Here is a 20,491-nt window from a genome sequence, read left to right on the forward strand (position 1 = left end):
TAACTATTTCACAAACCCAGAAGTGGAATTTAAGTGCCAAGTGACTAAATATTAAAGGGTTAGTAAAACTTTTACTTGTTTAATAAATATAACAATTAAAATAGTGGGATGAAAAACAGTGACAAGTTAAAATGATGCACAGTAACCATGTATGTTCTAAATAGAACTTATCCCAAATTTAGGTGGGTGTGGATAAAATAAACAGGTGCGTCCTACAGCCCAGAAATTCTGGGACTATTTTGGTAATAATATATGTGATTATCTGCGATGAGGTGGCGACTTGTCCATGGTGTACCCCACCTTCCGCCCGATTGTAGCTGAGATAGGCTCCAGCGCCCCCCGCGACCCTGAAGGGAGTAAGCGGTAGAAAATGGATGGATGGATATATGTGATTATTTTGAAAAAATATTCAAAAATGTAAATCCGACAAATAGTTGCCAATTTTGATGTAAGCATATATTACCACATGTACAACTATTTATTCCAATGTAATATTTGTTTTGCCTTTAATCTCACAATTCTATGACTTTGTATGACTGTCCACATTTATTTAGAGGACACTATATAGTAGGAGAAATCCCCCTGCTAAAATAAAGCTACCAAAAGATATTGACTGTTCATGTATTTGTAAGGGGATACAAAGTAAGGGATTGAATACTTTTTTTTAAGCGCACATAAGGCACAATTTGATATATCATGTCTATTAGGCTCTAATATACTGGACAAAGCTGTAAACGCAACACTTGTCTTTGCTCCCATTTTTCATGAGATGTAAAACTTTAACTATATATACAAAACACCTATTCCTCTCAAATATTGTTTACAAATCTGCCTAAATCTGTGTTAATGAGCACTTCTTATTTGCCAAGATAATCCCTCCCACCTCACAGGTGCATACTTGCCAACCCTCCCGAATTTTCCGGGAGACTCCCGAATTTCAGTGCCTCTCCCGAAAATCTCCCGGGACAACCATTCTCCCGAATTTTTCCCGATTTCCAGCTGGACTTAAGGCACGCCCCCTCCAGGTCCGTGCGGACCTGAGTGAGGACAGCCTGTCGTCACGTCCGCTTTTCCTTGATATAAACAGCCTGCCGGCCCAGTCACGTTATAATATCTACGGCTTTTGGCGAGTGCACAACTGCACACACAACAAGAAGGAGACGAAGCAGAAGAACGAAGAAGAGACAGTCATGGCGACGACGAGTGACAGAGAATAGAACGAGGATGGACAATTCAACCCTAAACTCACTCCTTTCCTGCAAGTTAAATTTCAAAGATGCTGCCTGTAATAGAGTGATCTCAGTTGTTTGTTGCCATCTCCTGGTGAATGTTAGGTATAGTGTTCTATGGTTACTTTTTAGTCGGTCAACGGTTTACGTTGTATTGCGCTCCCTGGCGGCAAGTGTGGGAGTCGGTTCTGAAGTATGAAGTAAAGAGACGTAACTTCATTACCTCGCCTGGTTATTGACTCCAACCCAGAATATTACACTGCCCATACCTATGCTCCTTCAAAGGCTGTGCTACTGGCTGCAAAGCATTGCACTTTCAAATACAACAATGAATAGAGTGTTATGTGTGTGTATATGTGTAAATAAATGAACACTGAAATTCAAGTATTTATTTTATTTATATGTATATATATATATATATATATAGGGATGATACTCGAAACCGGTTTTCCCGGTTGTTCGATAAGAAAAGAACCGAGTCCTCGGACTCAAATCCCTTTTTGAGAACCGGTACCCGTTATCGAGACCACTATAGTAAAGAAAAAGAGTTGGTTCTTTATTCGAATCCCTCGGAACGAATTCCGTCCCGACCAGAAATGCTCCGTGTGACATTGCAAGAAATGGCGTCACGTAGCTCAGTCATTAGGCGCAGATAGCGAAAGCAGGAAAAAAATGGACGGGAAAAAGCGCTCCAATGTGTAATAAAGTTCAAAACAAAAGGTATAATCCAATGAATAACTTTACAGAGAGATTTGAGCAAACACATGAAGAACACTTTTACGACCAACCAGAAACATAGCAACCAGGTTAGCAACGCACCTCCTTTACGGCAGCTGTCGCAACGTTCTTAAAGCAACCGCAGCACATACATATATGACATCTCCCTTTTTTAACTTTTGTTTTTCTTTCCTTGTAAATAAAACAAAATCACACTGTATATGTGTTGTCTGTCTAATTATAAATAATGCAGACGAGGCATGTTGGCTGAGTTCTTGACGTTTACTTTCACAGCGTGCTCATTCTTAGCTGCCGGGTGACGATATGCAACACTTTTCGGGGCTACCGCGCATGCTCGTCACTCCCGTTGCATGCTGGGTAGTGTAGTTGTTATATTCCCTAGCTCATAACATCTTTCCCCCTATAAAGAAATAATGTTAACTCAATAAAGTGTATTTCTTTTTTTAGCTTTAACTTTTAATTTTTTAGCATTGTAACCACATTTGCAAATAACTTTTCTCTTCATAGAATTTTCTTTCAATAAAGAAATAAAGTGCAAAAATGTCAGAGCATCATAACAAACAGTTATGTCAAATAGCAGCAGAAGTGCACTTTTTGGAGAGCTGTATTATTTTCAGTTTTGTGCCCAAGGGACTGATTTTATTTAACACTACATTATTATTTATACACCTATAGTGATCACAGAGACAGCTTGTTTTTGTGTTACTGTATATATTTGTTTTTCTGAAAAATCCCACTTAATATACTTTGGGTAACAACAGTCAATATTTATTTATTTTATTTTTTGGGGGGGTAACAGTAAATATTTATTTATTTATTAGATTAAATTGTTTTCTTATATAATAAAAGTGAGCTTTTGTTAAATCAAATATTGTGTGTTTTTTTCCATATACAACAACCTATCTGGACTCGATAAGAGAATCGATAAGGAATCGGTTCGATAAGAGGATTCGATAATAGGCTCGACCTCGATAATTTCTTATCAAACATCATCCCTATATATATATATATAGTAAAATATATATATATATATATATATATATATATATATATATATATATATATATATATATATATATATATATATATATATATATATATATATATATATATATATATATATATATATATATATAGCTAGAATTCACTGAAACTCAAGTATTTATTTTATTTATATATATAAAATAATTACTTGGATTTCAGTGAATTCTAGCTATAAATATACTCCTCCCCCTTAACCCCGCCCTCGGCCCCGACCCCGCCCACCTCAACCCCCTTCCCCAAATCTCCTGAATTCGAAGGTCTCAAGGTTGGCAAGTATGCACATGTATGGCATATCAAGGTTTGTTGATGGTGACTTGTAGAATGTTGGTCCACTCCTCCTCAATGGTTGTGGGAAGTTGCTGGATATTGGCAGGAACTGGAATACGCTGTTGTATACGCCACTCCACAGCATCCCAAACATGCTCAATGGGTGACATGTCTGGTGAGTATGCTGGCCAGGCAGGAACTGGGATGTTTCCATCTTCCAGGAGTTGTGTACAGATCCTTGGGGCCATGCATTGTCATGCTGCAACATGAGGTAATGGTCTCGGGTGAATGGCACAACAATGTGCCTCAGGATCTCATCACGATATCTCTGTGCTTTCAAAATGCCATCAATAAAATGCACTTGCGTTTGTCCATAACATACACCTGCCCATACCATAATCCCCCGCCCACCATGGGCCACTTGATTCACAATGTTGACATCAGCAAACTGTCTGTCTGCCATCTGCCCTAAACAGTGAAAACCGTGATTTATTTGTGAAGAGAACACCTCTTCAACGTGCTAGACACCATCAAACGTGAGCATTTGCCCACTCAAGTCGGTTACGACAATGAATTACAGTCAGGTTGAGACCCCTACGAGGACAACGAGCATGCAGATGAGCTTCCCTGGGACAGTTTCTCACAGTTTGTGCAGAAATTATTTGGTAATGCAAACCAATTGTTGCAGCAGCTGTCCACGTGGCTGGTCTCAGATGATCATGGAGGTGCTGGGCTGGTATGGTTACACGTGGTCTGAGGTTTTGAGGCCAGTTGGATGTACTGCCAAATTCTCTTAAACGCCTTTGGAGAAGGTTTAGAGTATAGAAATGAACATTAAATTCACGGGCAACAGCTGTGGTGGACATTCTTGCAGTCAGCATGCCTACTGCACGCTCCCTCAAAACTTGTGACATATGTGGCATCCATCTATCCATCCAGCTCCCTCCGCTTATCCGAAGTCATGTCGGGGGGGCAGCAGCCTAAGCAGAGAAGCCCAGACTTCCCTCTCCCCAGCTACTTCGTCAAGCTCTTCCCATGGGATCCAGAGGCTTTCCCGGGCCAGCTGGGAGACATAGTCTCTCTACCTTGTCCTGGGCATTCCCCGTGGTCTCCTAATGGTCGGACGCATTCTAAACACCTCTCCAGGGAAGGCGTTCAGGAAGTATTCCAACCAGATGCCCGAACCACCTCATCTGGCTCCTCTCTAGAGCAGTGGCTTTACTCTGAGCACCGAATGACAGAGCTTCTCATCCTGTCTTTAAGGGAAAGCCCCGCCAACCGACGAAGGAAACTCATTTTGGCCACTAGTACCTGTGATCTTGTCCTTTCGGTCATAACCCAAAGCTCATGATCATAGGTGAGGATAGGGACGTAGATCGACTGGGAAATTGAGAGCTTATCGTTTTGGCGTAGCTCTTCACTATGACGGACTGATACAGGGTGCGCATCACTGCAGACGCTACACCGATCCGCCTGTCGATGTCCCATGAGCCAAAAAAACCCAACACGAGTAATTTTCAGCTTGACAGCATCCCTCATCGATGCTCCAATAACAAAATACCACTCTGGTTCAGATCAGGGCGGCCATTTCTTCCAATCACACCTCTCCAGGTCTCACTGTCGTTGCCAAAGTGAGCGTTGAAGACCCCCAGTAGAGCAAGGGAATCACCAGAGGGTACAATATCCAGTACTTCCTCTAGGGACTCCAAAAAAGGCGGGTACTCAGACTGCTGTTTGGTGCATAAGCACAAACGACGGTCAGGACCTGTCCCTCCACCCGAAGGCGGAGGTAAGCTGCCCTTTCTTTCACCGAGTTAAAACATCAGTGGCATTGTGCTGTGATAAAACTGCACATTTCAGAGTGGCCTTTTATAGTGGGCAGCCTATGTTAAAAAATCATGTTGTTTAATCAGCATCTTGATATGCCACACCTGTGAGGTGGAATGTGGATTATTTTGGCAAAGAAGAAATGCTCACTATGACAGATTTAGACAGATTTGTGAACAATATTTGAGAGGAATAGGTCTTCTGTGTAAATAGTAAAAGTTTTAGATCTTTGAGATCAACTCATGAAAAAGTGGAGCAAAAATAGTAATACGTTTATAGTATATTTTTGTTCAACGTAAGTCCTGGATATTTCATGTTTATTGTATTACAAGGAGGCCACTCAGAGAGAGAGAGAGAGCTCATGCTCTGCTTCATTCTTTGTTTCGTTCTACTATCAACTATTTATGCCTGTATAATGATCACTGGTCATTTTTATTAGGTCTACTTTTAATTTCCTTTTTCTGTCCAGGCAATGTTTGAGCTTATTACTTCCGAGGCATCGTACTACAAGAGTTTGGAGATTCTAGAAACTCACTTCCTTCGTAACTCAGATTTGATAAACATTCTCAGTCAATCTGATATGCACTTTCTATTCTCCAACATTGAGGAAGTCATGAAAGCCAGTGAACGGTAGGACCAATTTTGTTCACCACTACACATACATCATTCCTTTATGGTCTGAGCTATTCCAGTAAACATGATTTTGCTTTATAATCCCTTATTAAGATCTCTTAATGTACTTAGGTTCCTGATGGATCTCGAACACAGAATTGAGGAGTCTATTTTGATTTCTGATGTATGTGACATTATTCATCACCATGCTGTTGAGCATTTCAACGTCTTCATCCAATACGTCATTAACCAAGTCTACCAGGAGAAAAACTACAGACGAATTCTGTGAGTACCTCAGTGGTTTTATTATTCATCTGTTACATTGAACTTTTGGAACTGGGCCACATGGTACAGTCCATCTGTTGCACACCCTTCTGATGAACAAAAAACTAAACAATTCACATTTCAAAAAAACACAAAAACAAAAGATGAAACACTTTTGAATTTCAGAAAACACAAAAACAAAATACAAAACACTTTTCAATTTCAGAAAACACAAAATATAAAACACTTTACAATTTCAGAAAACACAAAAACAAAAGCCAAAACAACTTACAATTTCATAAACCAGAAAGGGAATGTCCCAAAATCACAGATTGACAGCCACGTCAGCCAATCATTTTGTTCATATCCGCACAGCCCAAATGAAGAAGTCAAGACTCAGCCAATGGCTGATTTAGCTGTCAATCTGTAATTTTGGAATGCTCCCTTTTGTTTTTGTGTTTTCTGAAATTGTGAAGTGTTCTGTATTTTGTTAATTAGTTTTCTGAAATTGTAAGTTGTTTAGGCTTTTGTTTTTGTGTTTTCTGTGATTATATTTTGTTTCATGAAATGTTAAAGTGTTTTGCACTTCCACGGCACCGTAGATAAGTGCCCTGTATAAAAATGTACCTATTTTAGCACTTTACTTACTGCCGTTTTGCACACCTGGAAAAAAATGTTCATGAGCAACTTTAAAATCTAAAGGATGCTTTATGGTGATCACAAAATAAAACCAGTACGTTTTGTCACGTGCAGATGACAATGTCAAACCCAATTGTGGAAAAACATGTTATAGTGTTTCCTTGGAAGCCAAAACTTGCTAAAGTTCTCTTTTTGGAGGCAAAAATGGGCGCTAAATTGCTCTCCTGTTTGGGAAAAAACACTAAATGTCCCTCTTGAGTAGAAAAAACACTCAACTTCCCTCTTGGGGAGAAAAAACACAACCAAATGATGCCATTGGATTGACAATAGCAGCATGCAAGCTTTTGCGGAGTCATTTATGGTGTCTAGAAAAAATCCTGTTCATGTTCAATTCGTTGTGTCATCATCCTCCATCATTGACTTTTACCACATTTTCAGCATCGTGTCAGAAAGTTTGCAGGTTGCAAGCAATGGCCATACCTCAGGCAAAGCGCAGGACATTACAAACTGTGATATGAAATGTGTTAAATCCCTAGTATTGCGACTCTGCATTGTGACTCTGTTCGACACATAAGCAGTTTAGGAAACTTTGCTTGAGCTACATTGTTATTGTGGTTGTGACATACACATGACATACACATAATGACACTTCTCTGAATGTAGAGAGAGATGTAAAAAAAAAAGCAAAACAACTGACACGGAAGAAAGAGTGATATCAGACAATTAAGAGGGACAAAGACAAATAAGGGTTATAGGGGAAGTAAAAGCAACTCACACCCGCTTGTAGACACTTTGTAATGCTGTTGAATGAAACAATGTGTCCAGATTTACAGTGGATAAAATGCCTAAATGATAGATTTCAATGAAACAGTTATTGAAATGACCTGTGTATTGTATAGTATAGGGTTATAGTATAGGTTATGGTAGGTTTGGACAAGTGGTAGAAAATGGCTGGATAGGATAGAATAGGATAGAATATACTTTATTTATCCCACAACCGAAAAATTATGTAGTTTCAGAGAGAAATATCAAAGAACACAGAGCACATTAAACAAATTAAAGAGAAAGGGTGAGAAAAAAAATGTTGTTTAAGCCTGGGCCCCTGGAGAGGGGGTCCAGACTGAGGCCAAGGAAGGAAAAAAAACCTCATAGCTATAGCACACATAAACATGTGTGTAAAAGGGAAACATCAAAGAACACAAAGGACAATACAAACATTAAAAGAGCAGAGCTGATGCAACCAGCCACTTCTACACACAGCCACAAAAGTGAAACAACAACAACAAAAAAACATATACACTGTGGTGGCCTGTGCGGTGTTCCAAGCCATCGTCTGCTGGGGTGGGAGGAGCATGGTCAGAGACAGGAGCAGACCCAACAAAGCAACCAAGAGAGCCGATTCCACCCTCAGCCGCCCACCAACTCTCGACCAGTGTCCAGTCCGCATGGATGAGTGAGGATACGTCTAAGGAGACTGAGGTGTCCGATACCTGCTCATTCAGCCAAGACATTGTGAAGTTTGTCCATCCCGGCGCTTAGCGCCAGCTCCACAGCCCTGTCTCTTCATCCGCATCTCCTCTCCTCCAGTCTCTCCAAACGGACTCTGGTGTGGCAGAAACCCAGCAGCTGGTCTCCATGGCCAAAAGGCTCCCGGGAGGCAGATCCAGAAGTTCACAAAAAAGCACCGCAGAAGTCACGAAAGTGCCATCCCTTGTCACACAGTCCCAAAGGGTCCCGAACCAAATGGCAAAAAACCCACATGAAAACAAGAGGGAAACATCAGGAACACAAAGCTCCTGCCAACAGCGGACACTACAGCGGCGCCATCTTGGAAAAAATCTACTTACAGTTCAAAGTAAAACACAATGAAAAACAAAAAATAAGCAAAAAAATATTACATTTTGCGCACAACAAAAATATTGTATTGTCATTTCCTGTTGTATTATTTTATCAAAAAATGTATATAATAATTTAGTCCATCCATCCATCCATCTTCTTCCGCTTATCCGAGGTCGGGTCGCGGGGGCAGCAGCTTAAGCAGGGAAGCCCAGACTTTCCTCTCCCCAGCCACTTCGTCCAGCTCCTCCCGGGGGATCCCGAGGCGTTCCCAGGCCAGCCGGGAGACATAGTCTTCCCAATGTGTCCTGGGTCTTCCCCGTGGCCTCCTACCGGTCGGACGTGCCCTAAACACCTCCCTAGGGAGGCGTTCGGGTGGCATCCTGACCAGATGCCCGAACCACCTCATCTGGCTCCTCTCGATGTGGAGGAGCAGCGGCTTTACTTTGAGCTCCCCCCGGATGGCAGAGCTTCTCACCCTATCTCTAAGGGAGAGCCCCGCCACCCGGCGGAGGAAACTCATTTCGGCCGCTTGTACCCGTGATCTTGTCCTTTCGGTCATAACCCAAAGCTCATGACCATAGGTGAGGAAGGGAACGTAGATCGACCGGTAAATTGAGAGCTTTGCCTTTCGGCTCAGCTCCTTCTTCACCACAACGGATCGATACAGCGTCCGCATTACTGAAGACGCCGCACCGATCCGCCTGTCGACCTCACGATCCACTCTTCCCTCACTCGTGAACAAGACTCCGAGGTACTTGAACTCCTCCACTTGGGGCAGGGTCTCCTCCGCAACCCGGAGATGGCACTCCACCCTTTTCCGGGCGAGAACCATGGATTCGGACTTGGAGGTGCTGATTCTCATCCCAGTCGCTTCACACTCAGCTGCGAACCGATCCAGCGAGAGCTGAAGATCCTGGCCAGATGAAGCCATCAGGACCACATCATCTGCAAAAAGCAGAGACCTAATCCTGCAACCACCAAACCAGATCCCCTCAACGCCTTGACTGCGCCTAGAAATTCTGTCCATAAAAGTTATGAACAGAATCGGTGACAAAGGGCAGCCTTGGCGGAGTCCAACCCTCACTGGAAACGTGTCCGACTTACTGCCGGCAATGCGGACCAAACTCTGGCACTGATCATACAGGGAGCGGACCGCCACAATCAGACAGTCCGATACCCCATACTCTCTGAGCACTCCCCACAGGACTTCCCGAGGGACACGGTCGAATGCCTTCTCCAAGTCCACAAAACACATGTAGACTGGTTGGGCAAACTCCCATGCACCCTCAAGGACCCTGCTGAGAGTATAGAGCTGGTCCACAGTTCCACGACCAGGACGAAAACCACACTGTTCCTCCTGAATCCGAGGTTCGACTATCCGGCGTAGCCTCCTCTCCAGCACACCTGAATAGACCTTACCGGGAAGGCTGAGGAGTGTGATCCCACGATAGTTAGAACACACCCTCCGGTTCCCCTTCTTAAAGAGAGGAACCACCACCCCGGTCTGCCAATCCAGAGGTACCGCCCCCGATGTCCACGCGATGCTGCAGAGTCTTGTCAACCAAGACAGCCCCACAGCATCCAGAGCCTTAAGGAACTCCGGGCGGATCTCATCCACCCCTGGGGCCTTGCCACCGAGGAGCTTTTTAACTACCTCAGCAACCTCAGCCCCAGAAATAGGAGAGCCCACCACAGGTTCCCCAGGCACTGCTTCCTCATAGGAAGACGTGTTGGTGGGATTGAGGAGGTCTTCGAAGTATTCCCTCCACCGATCCACAACATCCGCAGTCAAGGTCAGCAGAACACCATCCTCACCGTACACGGTGTTGATACTGCACTGCTTCCCCTTCCTGAGGCGGCGGATGGTGGTCCAGAATCGCTTCGAAGCCGTCCGGAAGTCGTTTTCCATGGCTTCCCCGAACTCCTCCCATGTCCGAGTTTTTGCCTCCGCGACCGCCGAAGCCGCACACCGCTTGGCCTGTCGGTACCTGTCCGCTGCCTCAGGAGTCCTATGAGCCAAAAGAACCCGATAGGACTCCTTCTTCAGCTTGACGGCATCCCTCACCGCCGGTGTCCACCAACGGGTTCTAGGATTACCGCCACGATAGGCACCAACTACCTTGCGGCCACAGCTCCAATCAGCCGCCTCGACAATAGAGGTGCGGAACATGGTCCATTCGGACTCAATGTCCAGCACCTCCCTCGTGACATGTTCAAAGTTCTTCCGGAGGTGGGATTTGAAACTCTCTCTGACAGGAGACTCTGCCAGACGTTCCCAGCAAACCCTCACAATGCGTTTGGGCCTGCCAGGTCTGTCCGGCATCCTCCTCCACCATCGCAGCCAACTCACCACCAGGTGGTGATCGGTAGAAAGCTCCGCCCCTCTCTTCACCCGAGTGTCCAAAACATGAGGCCGCAAATCCGACGACACAACTACAAAGTCGATCATGGAACTGCGGCCTAGGGTGTCCTGGTGCCAAGTGCACATATGGACACCCTTATGTTTGAACATGGTGTTCGTTATGGACAATCTGTGACGGGCACAAAAGTCCAATAACAAAACACCGCTCGGGTTCAGATCCGGGCAGCCATTCTTCCCAATCACGCCTCTCCAGGTTTCACTGTCGCTGCCAACATGAGCGTTGAAGTCCCCCAGTAGAATGAGGGAATCACCCGGGGGAGCACTCTCAAGTACTCCCTCGAGTGAATCCAAAAAGGGTGGGTACTCTGAGCTGCGGTTTGGCGCGTAAGTGCAAACCACAGTCAGGACTCGTTCCCCCACCCGAAGGCGGAGGGAAGCTACCCTTTCGTCCACCGGGTTGAACTCCAACATGCAGGCTCTGAGCCGGGGGCAACAAGAATTGCCACCCCAGCCCGTCGCCTCTCACTGCCGGCAACGCCAGAGTAGAAGAGAGTCCAGCCCCTCTCGAGAGAACTGGTTCCAGAGCCCTTGCTGTGCGTCGAAGTGAGTCCGACTATGTCTAGTCGGAACTTCTCCACCTCGCGCACTAGCTCAGGCTCCTTATCCCCCAGCGAGGTGACGTTCCACGTCCCAAGAGCTAGCTTCTGTAGCCGAGGATCGGACCGCCAAGTGCCCTGCCTTCGGCTTCCGCCCAGCTCACATTGCACCCGACCTCTATGACCACTGCTATGGGTGGTGAGCCCATTGGAGGGGGAACCCATGTTGCCTCTTCGGGCTGTGCCCGGCCGGGCCCCATGGGGACAGGCCCGGCCACCAGGCGCTCGCCATCATGCCCCACCTCCGGGCCTGGCTCCAGAGGGGGGCCCCGGTGACCCGCGTCCGGGCGAGGGAAATCTGGGTCCATAGTTTTTATTTCTCATTGAGGTCTTCGAGCTGCTCTTTGTCTGATCCCTCACCTAGGACCAGTTTGTCTTGGGAGACCCTACCAGGGGGCATAAAGCCCCCGGACAACATAGCTCCTAGGATCATTGGGACACGCAAACTCCTCTACCACGGTAAGGTGGCAGCTCAGAGAGGAGGAATAATTTAGTGTTAATAGCTAAACATATTTGTTCTTCTGTTTTTCAATACTTAACATTAGTTTTGGGTAATACTACACATTTGAGTATTGCTCCCATAGGGCAGTATTGGTCATATCATTACTGATACTTAAACTGTTCAAGATTGGTAAATATAGATTTTTTTAAATCAAAATTATTTTCAAACAAAAACACAGGAATGAGGTGTAACCGTAACAATTAAATGTTTAAATTATTTAATGCTATCAGATTTATTTAGTGTGTTTGCTTTTGAAGTCTTTTAGTGTCCAGGACCTATTTCTTATGTTTGTAAACAATAACAATAAAGATGTTGTGTTATTGGAATGTATGTAATGACCGTAGTATTGACCATATAATACTTGGTATTATTACTATCAACATTTGTGTCGATACTATGAGCTCCATTTTTGTTACGATCTAGTATGGTGCGGAACCCAAGATGCAGAAAAAAAGGCCAACGTGCAAATTACAGTCTTTATTCCAGGGAGGAATTTACAAAAGGAGATGGTGGTGAGGGAGCACAATGGAAAAACAGCACACAACAAAACATCTTAACTGGTGGTCACACCGGGACACAGCTGGGCTAACCACACACGTCGGTCCCAACGCGGGAAGGAGCCTCGGAGGGTGAGACACAGGAGAAAGCCAGTGGCGAAGAAGTATTTGTATCCATGAACAGGAGCACTAAACATGTGGAACCGACGCCTCCCAGCTGCCACTACTTTGCTAAAATAGCCCTGATGTAATTAGTGGCCGGTGTGCCCAAAATCAGTGCCACTTGTGGATTGTCCCACTATAGGACGAAAGAGAGAGGGAGAGACAAGGAGAGCGAGCACACCAAACAGCAAGACAGCAATCATCACAGTCCACCCCCCCAGTCTTACTTTTTGACCCACCTCGGAGCATGGTGCAGGCGTGCGATGACGGTTAGCCTGACATTGGCCAGAGGTTCTGGTCAGCGTGGCTCTTGTGTTGCACATTGCCAGACGTGCTCGGCGCAGGTGGGCCCATACAAACGGGACCACAACCTCTGACTCGAGGGAAAAGAATGCGGGTGGATGGCACCCGTAAGCCGTATGGAAGGGTGACAATCCTGTGGCCGAGCTAATGAGGGAATTTCGGGCATACTCAATCCAGGGAAGTTCGGCTGACCAAGTTGAGGGCTGCTGGTGGCAGACGCATCGGATTGCCACCTCAAGGTCCTGGTTGGTGCGTTCCGTTTGCCCGTTACTCTCAGGGTGGTAGCAGGCGGACAGACATGGTGGACCCAAGGACCTGCAGAATTCCCCACAGACTGATGACGAAAACGGAGGTCCTCTTTCGGAGACCACCTCCGTGGGGATGCCATGATGCGTCCCTTGCAGGCCACCAAGGATGCGGGACTGAGGTATGATTGGCTCCGGTAGTGTCTCATCAGTGGGGAGGGAGAAGATGCAGGTGAGCGCATCAGGCTTAGTGTTCTGAGAGCCAGGGCGGAAAGTGATGGTGAAGTTGAAACGTGTGAAGAATAATGGCCACATGGCTTGACGTGAGTTGAGTATTTGAGCTGCATGGAGATAAGCCAGGTTCTTGTGATCTGTGTGAACGATGAACAGGAGTTCAGCCCCTCCAACCAGTGCCTCCACTCCTGAAGGGCCAGGAGGACAGCCAGTAGTTCCTTTTTGCCAATTACGTAATTATGCTCTAAGATGGCCCTTTTCTACTACGAACCATAGAAACAAAGTTGACGTCGCATGGAATGAGCATTTCTCGGCTTTTACAAACAGTTTATTTTCTAGCAGTCGCTGGAGAACCGCTGGATATGTTCCTCTCAGTTGGAAAAAAAATCAAAATGTCATCCAAATGAAAAGAAATCGATCCAACATGTCCCGAAAAATGTCATTAATGTAACTCTGAAATACTGCGGGAGCATTTGTCAGTCCAAAGGGCATGACCAAATATTCGTAATGTCCCAAAGGAGTGTTAAACGCTGTCTTCCATTCAAGACCCTCGCGGATCTGGACAAGATATACGCGTTACGAAGGTCGGGTTTTGTGTAAAACTTAGCAGATTTGAGTGGTGTAAATGCGTAGTCCACGAGGGGGCGAGGGTACTTATTGTTGACTGTAATTTGATTGAGGGCGCGATTGTCAATGCAGAGGCGCAGTGATTTGTCCTTCTTTTCAAAAAAGAAAAAAACGTCAGCTACAGGTGCCGACGAGGGGCGAACAATACCAGCAGCCGGCCCAAATGTCCCCGAAACCAGCGTTGCTGGCCGAGGTGCTGATGCCGGCGCTGCTGGCCGAGGTGCTGAGGTCGGTGCTGCTGGCCGAGGTGCAGCGACTGGTGCTCGTCTTGGAGCAGCAGGTTCAGGTGCTAGCCTTGGAGCAGGTGCTGACACAGGGGCCAGTCTGGGAGCTGGTGCAGACACGGGGGCCAGCCTGGGGACTGGTGCTAGCTCGGGGGCCAGCCTGGGGACTGGTGCTAGCTCGGGGGCCATCCTGGGGACTGGGGCTAGCTCGGGGGCTAACCAAAAGGTGATAAGTTTGAATTCATGTTACACGGGTCTTACAAAACAGGATCTTTTCATGTCGTTCTCACCATTCCTGGGTCTAAATTGGATGTCAAAGTGTACCAACATGTCTGATTATATCCTCTGCCTCTTCTGTCCAAGTGAGATGCATGATTTATGATCCACAATAAACTTCCAAGTAGCAGGGAAGCGAGGAAACAGCAGACCACTGGATGTAAGCACACGCTAGTGATCACATCGCCACTATAAATAGTTTGTCTGCATTAGTGCTTATAAAAACAATATCACTAATACTTGGTCATCATCATGATATGTAAACGGAGTATAATTAGCAGTTTTTGGATGGCTGTTTATTGGGTTTTTTGGGTGGAATAGACGACCTCCCATTTGCTCCGCTGTAAGCAGACTATTCATTTACGAGTTAGAATGCATCGTAAAAAAATCTATCCGTCATCATGGGTTTCATAATGATTTTGAATTATAGGCTAAATTCCCAAAAAACTGCAGTATGCAATATGCAAGCAATATGTCATACAAGACTTAACTAAAGTTGGCAAAAAATAAAAATAAATCACAGAAAGTGTGCCAGAGAACGCCAGTGTCATGCAGCCAGAACAGGAACTGAAGGAGTTATCCACAAGGCTTTGGGCTGCTTTACAGCTCAAACAGGGACTGGATGAGTTGTTAAGTACTGGTGAGGGAAGGAAGGTCCAGAAATAACTAGCTCAGCCTGACCAGGCGATGTAGATGCCAAGCATAGGTGGAGGCAAAGGTTCCTTTCGCACTGGCCACCCAGACGGAACTGGCAGTGACTGGACCCCAGGTCCCGTGAAACCATGACAAAAACTAAAGACATGAACCTGGAGGTCACAGGGGTTATAAGAGAATGGGTGCAAGGGGTGGAATAGTTCACAAAATCCACGGTTTGGATTTTCTTTCAGTTTCTGTGTCAGCATATCACCTGACACAGAAGTCGTTTGCAAACTGTTCGGCTCTTTAGAGTAAGAGATGAGTTTCATAGTCTCTCAGTGCTTTTGAGGTCTGAGTGAGGCAGGCAGGGCACTCAACCGAGAAGGGGGTAGGACGGCTAGCTAAAGTGTTGGCACGGATCCATGGAGGTGAGTGAAACGTTTAGTTTTGGTGAGCGAGGTGGAGTGTTTATGAGAACGTGCAAAAGTCCCCGTAAACATAGGATAGGATAGGATAGGTCTTTATTGTCATTGCACAAGTACAACAAAACTTTGTTTTCAGCACAAACCTGTTCAAGATTAGACAAACAAACAGTGTACAGGGTTACAGAACAGGAATGGTGATGGGTCGCCACAAGGCGACAAGGTAAAAGATGGGGAAAAAGGTAAAACGCTGGGGAAGGATGAGTAAAAAATACAATCTAGAATGGGCTCCTAAGGGGGCCCAGTCTGGAGTGGGAAAAAACCTCCATAGCAAAGCACATATACATATTACAACATACCTGTACATCTTGAGATATCTAGCAACAGAGGGAAGGGAGTGCGGGGTCATGGTGATAGGCCGCAGCTCTCAGGTGCTGACCAGCATGATTGTGGAAACATGAAAAAACATTGAGTCAAATGTCGAAACTTAACATAAAGGACATTTTGACGACTGAGTACTAAATACACAGACTAATTTGAGAACGCAATACAACTGGACTAGACACAAAAGGAAGGAGAGAGCTGATTGGAGGAAAGGCGGGTCAGGGCATTACACAGGCGCAACTCAAGACACAAATGAGCACTTTGGGAACAAAACACAAAACAACCAGAAACAAATCATGTTTCAATATAGGTAGCCTGTCGCCCATTGTTGCCTTTCACAAGTAAGTCGAAGTACTGGACTCTAATGGTGGGCTGATCTTTTTGTATGTTGTGAAGAACAACATGAGATCAGGATGAGATGAGATCATTTTCATTGTCAAGTGTGGGGTGACTCCATCTGAGTGGATACCTGGCTTTAGAGAACCTATGCTTTTTTTCTTGCTGTCTCTTGTTAATTGTAAGTGTCAGGATGAAGTTACATCACCGAGGAGAAAACCACACAGCAATAAGTTTGAAATAGTAACAGAAAATACAGAAAGCATTGTGACCTGTATACCTCCAGCGAGAGTGTTGGTCTTTCTTAGGTTTGTCTTGTAAGAGCAGGTTTGTTTTTGTTCTTGACAACTATGCAGGGTGTGACTGCCTGTGAATATAAAATGAGTTTGGCTTCTCATGGAACACTCCTACCTGAATGAGTGTGATGTTCCCACGCACGGCAAGAATCAAGGAGCACATAGAAGAGTCAGAGAAAATTCAAAATTAACTGTTATTGGGGAAATTCAGCATAAAGAGTATCTCATATGTTCTTATTTGTAGATATGAATGTAACCAGTTGCCATTGATATTGGAATAGTTCTCATAGCTGACCTTTATACATTTGGTGCAGGCTTGATTCTTGATCAAAACACAGCATGTGCTAAAATGAGTTGGGTCAGAAAAGAGATTACAGTATATAATTTTGGGGAACAAAAAAAGACTGCAAATTAACTCTCAACTCTGTCTCTGTCACTTGTACAAAATTATTTTATTGAGCCAGATAGACAGTTTTCTCTTAGATTGGTTCCTGGACAGAAGATCATTGGAGCTAATGAGATGTGTTTAAATATTTGTTTTAGTAGAGCTAGGCGATGACGTCTCTCTGGAACATTGTGGAGATTAAAACAAACCTGTAATGCGTGTTAATTGGCATACCATACACTCTGTCTTTAACACTTATTAATTGCCTAGTCTTTTCTCTTTGTTGTTTTGGCAGGGTGTTCTACATGATTTGCCAGCATTTCCTACTAAAGACATAATTGTCTAAATAGTGGGCAAAACCTTTTCACTCAGCCTAACGTTTAATGAGTAAAAAATCAGTCTTTGTTTTGGTGTCCTGTACATCTACGTCTACATCACATCTATCTACCTCTAATAGTTTTTTTTTGTTTAGTTTTTTTGTTTTTTTATTAATCAGTTCAACAAAATAATACACAATAATACCATCTATCAACCTCTATTAACTGTGGATATATGTAGTCTAAGCAACAGCTGATCTGCTGTATAAAAAAATCAGTCTTTACATTACCATGAATTGATTAACATGGACCCCGACTTAAACACGTTGAAAAACTTATTCGGGTGTTACCATTTAGTGGTAAATTGTACGGAATATGTACTGTACTGTGCAATCTACTAATAAAAGTCTCAATCAATCAATCAATCAAACAAAGATAATAATCTTCGGTTTAACAAACATTTTCAGAGATGGATAATTCAACATTGTTTTTTTTTTGTTTATTTTAATTTATTGTCATCGTACTTTGCAGTGTTGGCAAACTGCACAGCAATATTATGTGTTGCTTCTAACATTCACTTCTGCAGCAACAATAATAATGTGTAACAATGTCATTTTTAACTGTAGCAATACTAAAACTTAAAAGTCAGATAGATTTCTGAACCAGCTCTTTACTTGTTTATGATGTGTACAAATGTTGGTAGCCAGTAACCATGTAAACTCCTTATATAGGACACCTACACAATAAGAAAACTGATTTTAGTGGAATGTCAATGCGGCTACTTGTGTTTTTACAACAGTTATGAGACAAATTTCCAGAACAGAGACAGCAAATAAGAATGGACAGACATAATTGTACCTTTTATTATTCAAATGGTAGACGAAACATTGGTGTTACTATAGGATCAACGCGACAGGAACATTACCAAATTATTTACAGTGTATGCATGGACTGTATTAGCGGGTGCTAATGTCTTATACACTCATTCAGGTAGACAAAATATTTGTTATGCAAAAATAAACAAACTCAAAAAATGTCAAATTCTAAACATATAATAATAATAATAATAATAATGAAGGATGCAGCTGAGATAGGCTGCAGCACCCCCCGCAACCCCAAAAGGGACAAGCGGTAGGAAATGGATGGATGGATAATAATAATACTACTTCATAGGCTGCCCAGTGGGAGAGAGAAAGCCAAGAATAAAGAGAGGGAACATACAAGAGGGAGTGGTCTGGATGAGCCGGCTTTCCAAAAATAGGCACAACAACATTATCAATCAATCAATGTTTATTTATATAGCCCTAAATCACAAGTGTCTCAAAGGGCTGTACATTAGAGGTGTGTCTCCGCATACGCATTGAAAATGTCCCTCGGAGAAAGAGAACAGACTCTAATCACATGTCTGGTCCATATCTGCTTCCACACCTACGTAAAAAATACTGCCTTACTATATTGTTGAGTAACAATACACAAGTATTTCCTTTTAACGTTGCAAGTACTGTATGCTACACAATAACTTGTTTTTTTTATGTTCTGAAAAAAAATACCAGTAATCATCTTTTAGCAAGGCAACACATTTATAACACAAAAGTACAGTATTATTTCATCTGAAGTCAACATCCTGTCAATGAGAAAGGACGCAAAGAAAAAAAGCTCCGCTTCTGCTACCGGAGTTTTTGTTAAGTCTGAAGATTTTGACCACTGATTTGACCACTGATTTGCGATCACAGCCACAGGAGAGTCACCTGGCATCTTCGATCTGATTTTGGTCAGTTGAGAGGCACTGATACGCTGAAATAAGGCGAGTGGAAGAGCCGTTAGCCTCAAGCCAAAGGCGCCTCCCGCAGTTCAAAGCGGTTGCCTAGCAACCAAAAGTTACGGCGAGTTTATAGCTGTTTTAAAGTGATCCCGACGTCGCAGAGTGATATAAGTTGACAGGCTGACACCTCAAATTGATCTCTGAACGGCGCAAGGTACGAAATTGTTGAAAAAACAAGTTAAAAGTGCCGCAAGTCGCTAAAGAAGTAACTGCCCTTAAGACATAAGAGGCGCTGACGTCAGTGACTGCCGCGATGCCAAAAGTTAAAGGATTGACTGGAAAGACTGATTTGAAGCTGGGCACAGGACATGATGGGATTCAAGAAGGGATACTACAAAAAATACTCCAGGAATTTAAAGAAGAAATGATAGAAAAATTGGAAGAATTGATGGATGGATGGAAAGAGGATATGAAAGAAATGAAAGAAGAAATTAAAGAAATGAAAAAAGAGAACAACTCCAGAAATAAAGAAGCCACTGAAATGAGCAAACAAATGAAGATCTTTCAAGAAGACAACAACATGCTGAGGAACATCATAGATGAAATGGATCAGGATAAACGAATGAATGATATCATTGTGACAGGGCACCGAATTAAACCAAGATCCTATGCGAAAGCTGTGAATAATGAAGGTGAACCAGATTAAATGGATATGGTCTCAGCAGAACAGCAAGTGGTCAACTTTCTGCAATCAAAAGAAATTGAAATTGACATTAATACCATCGAAACATGCATCCCACTGAACGGAAGAAACAACAACGCCACTCCAGTCGTGCTCGTGAAACTCGTAAACAGAAAATCTAAAATGGCATTGCTGAGACAGGGAAAGAAGCTGAAGGGAACAAATGTGTACATGAATGAGCATCTCACAAAACGTAATGCTGGAATCGCCAAGAAAGCACGCGACTTGAGAAGGCAGGGAAAAATCCAGGGAACTTGGAGCGCCAACTGTAAAATCTACATCAAGCTGAATGGAAGTCCAGAAGCAAGAGTAATTGTTGTCCATGACATCAAAGACCTGGACAATTTTTAAAGTTTACACAGCTACCACAACAACGATGATAATGGACTCTGACAGAAAACAAGCACCTAAATTCAGCATCGGCACTACTATGTTCCAAGGGACGACTAAACAAGAGGACCTAGATTCAGGATTGCATCCACCTACACTTATAGAGATTATGGAAACAACATCAAAGTATGTTGAACAAGAAAATATGGAACTAAAAAATTTCTGCAACAAAGATCACAAAAACCAGGATTTGGAAAATGATATAGATCCAGATACAAATTTTTTCTCCCACATCAGTGATAGTTGTTTTTATTATACAGATGATCAATATAAT

The 20,491-nt window shown here is 43.8% G+C and overlaps 1 protein-coding gene across 2 annotated transcripts in view; it reads left to right on the plus strand.

The window, feature by feature from the left end:
- The window catches only part of ngef (neuronal guanine nucleotide exchange factor), a 98,600-nt gene that overhangs the window by 35,617 nt on the left and 42,492 nt on the right, over nucleotides 1–20,491 (plus strand). The window contains exons 6-7 of one of the 2 annotated variants that reach the window (XM_062067837.1): nucleotides 5,575–5,735; nucleotides 5,832–6,002. In XM_062067837.1, coding sequence (XP_061923821.1) covers nucleotides 5,575–5,735; nucleotides 5,832–6,002 — 332 coding nt within the window. The remainder of the gene's footprint in view (nucleotides 1–5,574; nucleotides 5,736–5,831; nucleotides 6,003–20,491) is intronic. The other variant, XM_062067838.1, reaches the window with a different exon arrangement.

Source organism: Entelurus aequoreus, linkage group LG13 (assembly GCF_033978785.1).
Source record: "Entelurus aequoreus isolate RoL-2023_Sb linkage group LG13, RoL_Eaeq_v1.1, whole genome shotgun sequence".
In the NCBI taxonomy this organism is placed as follows: Eukaryota; Metazoa; Chordata; class Actinopteri; order Syngnathiformes; family Syngnathidae; genus Entelurus; species Entelurus aequoreus.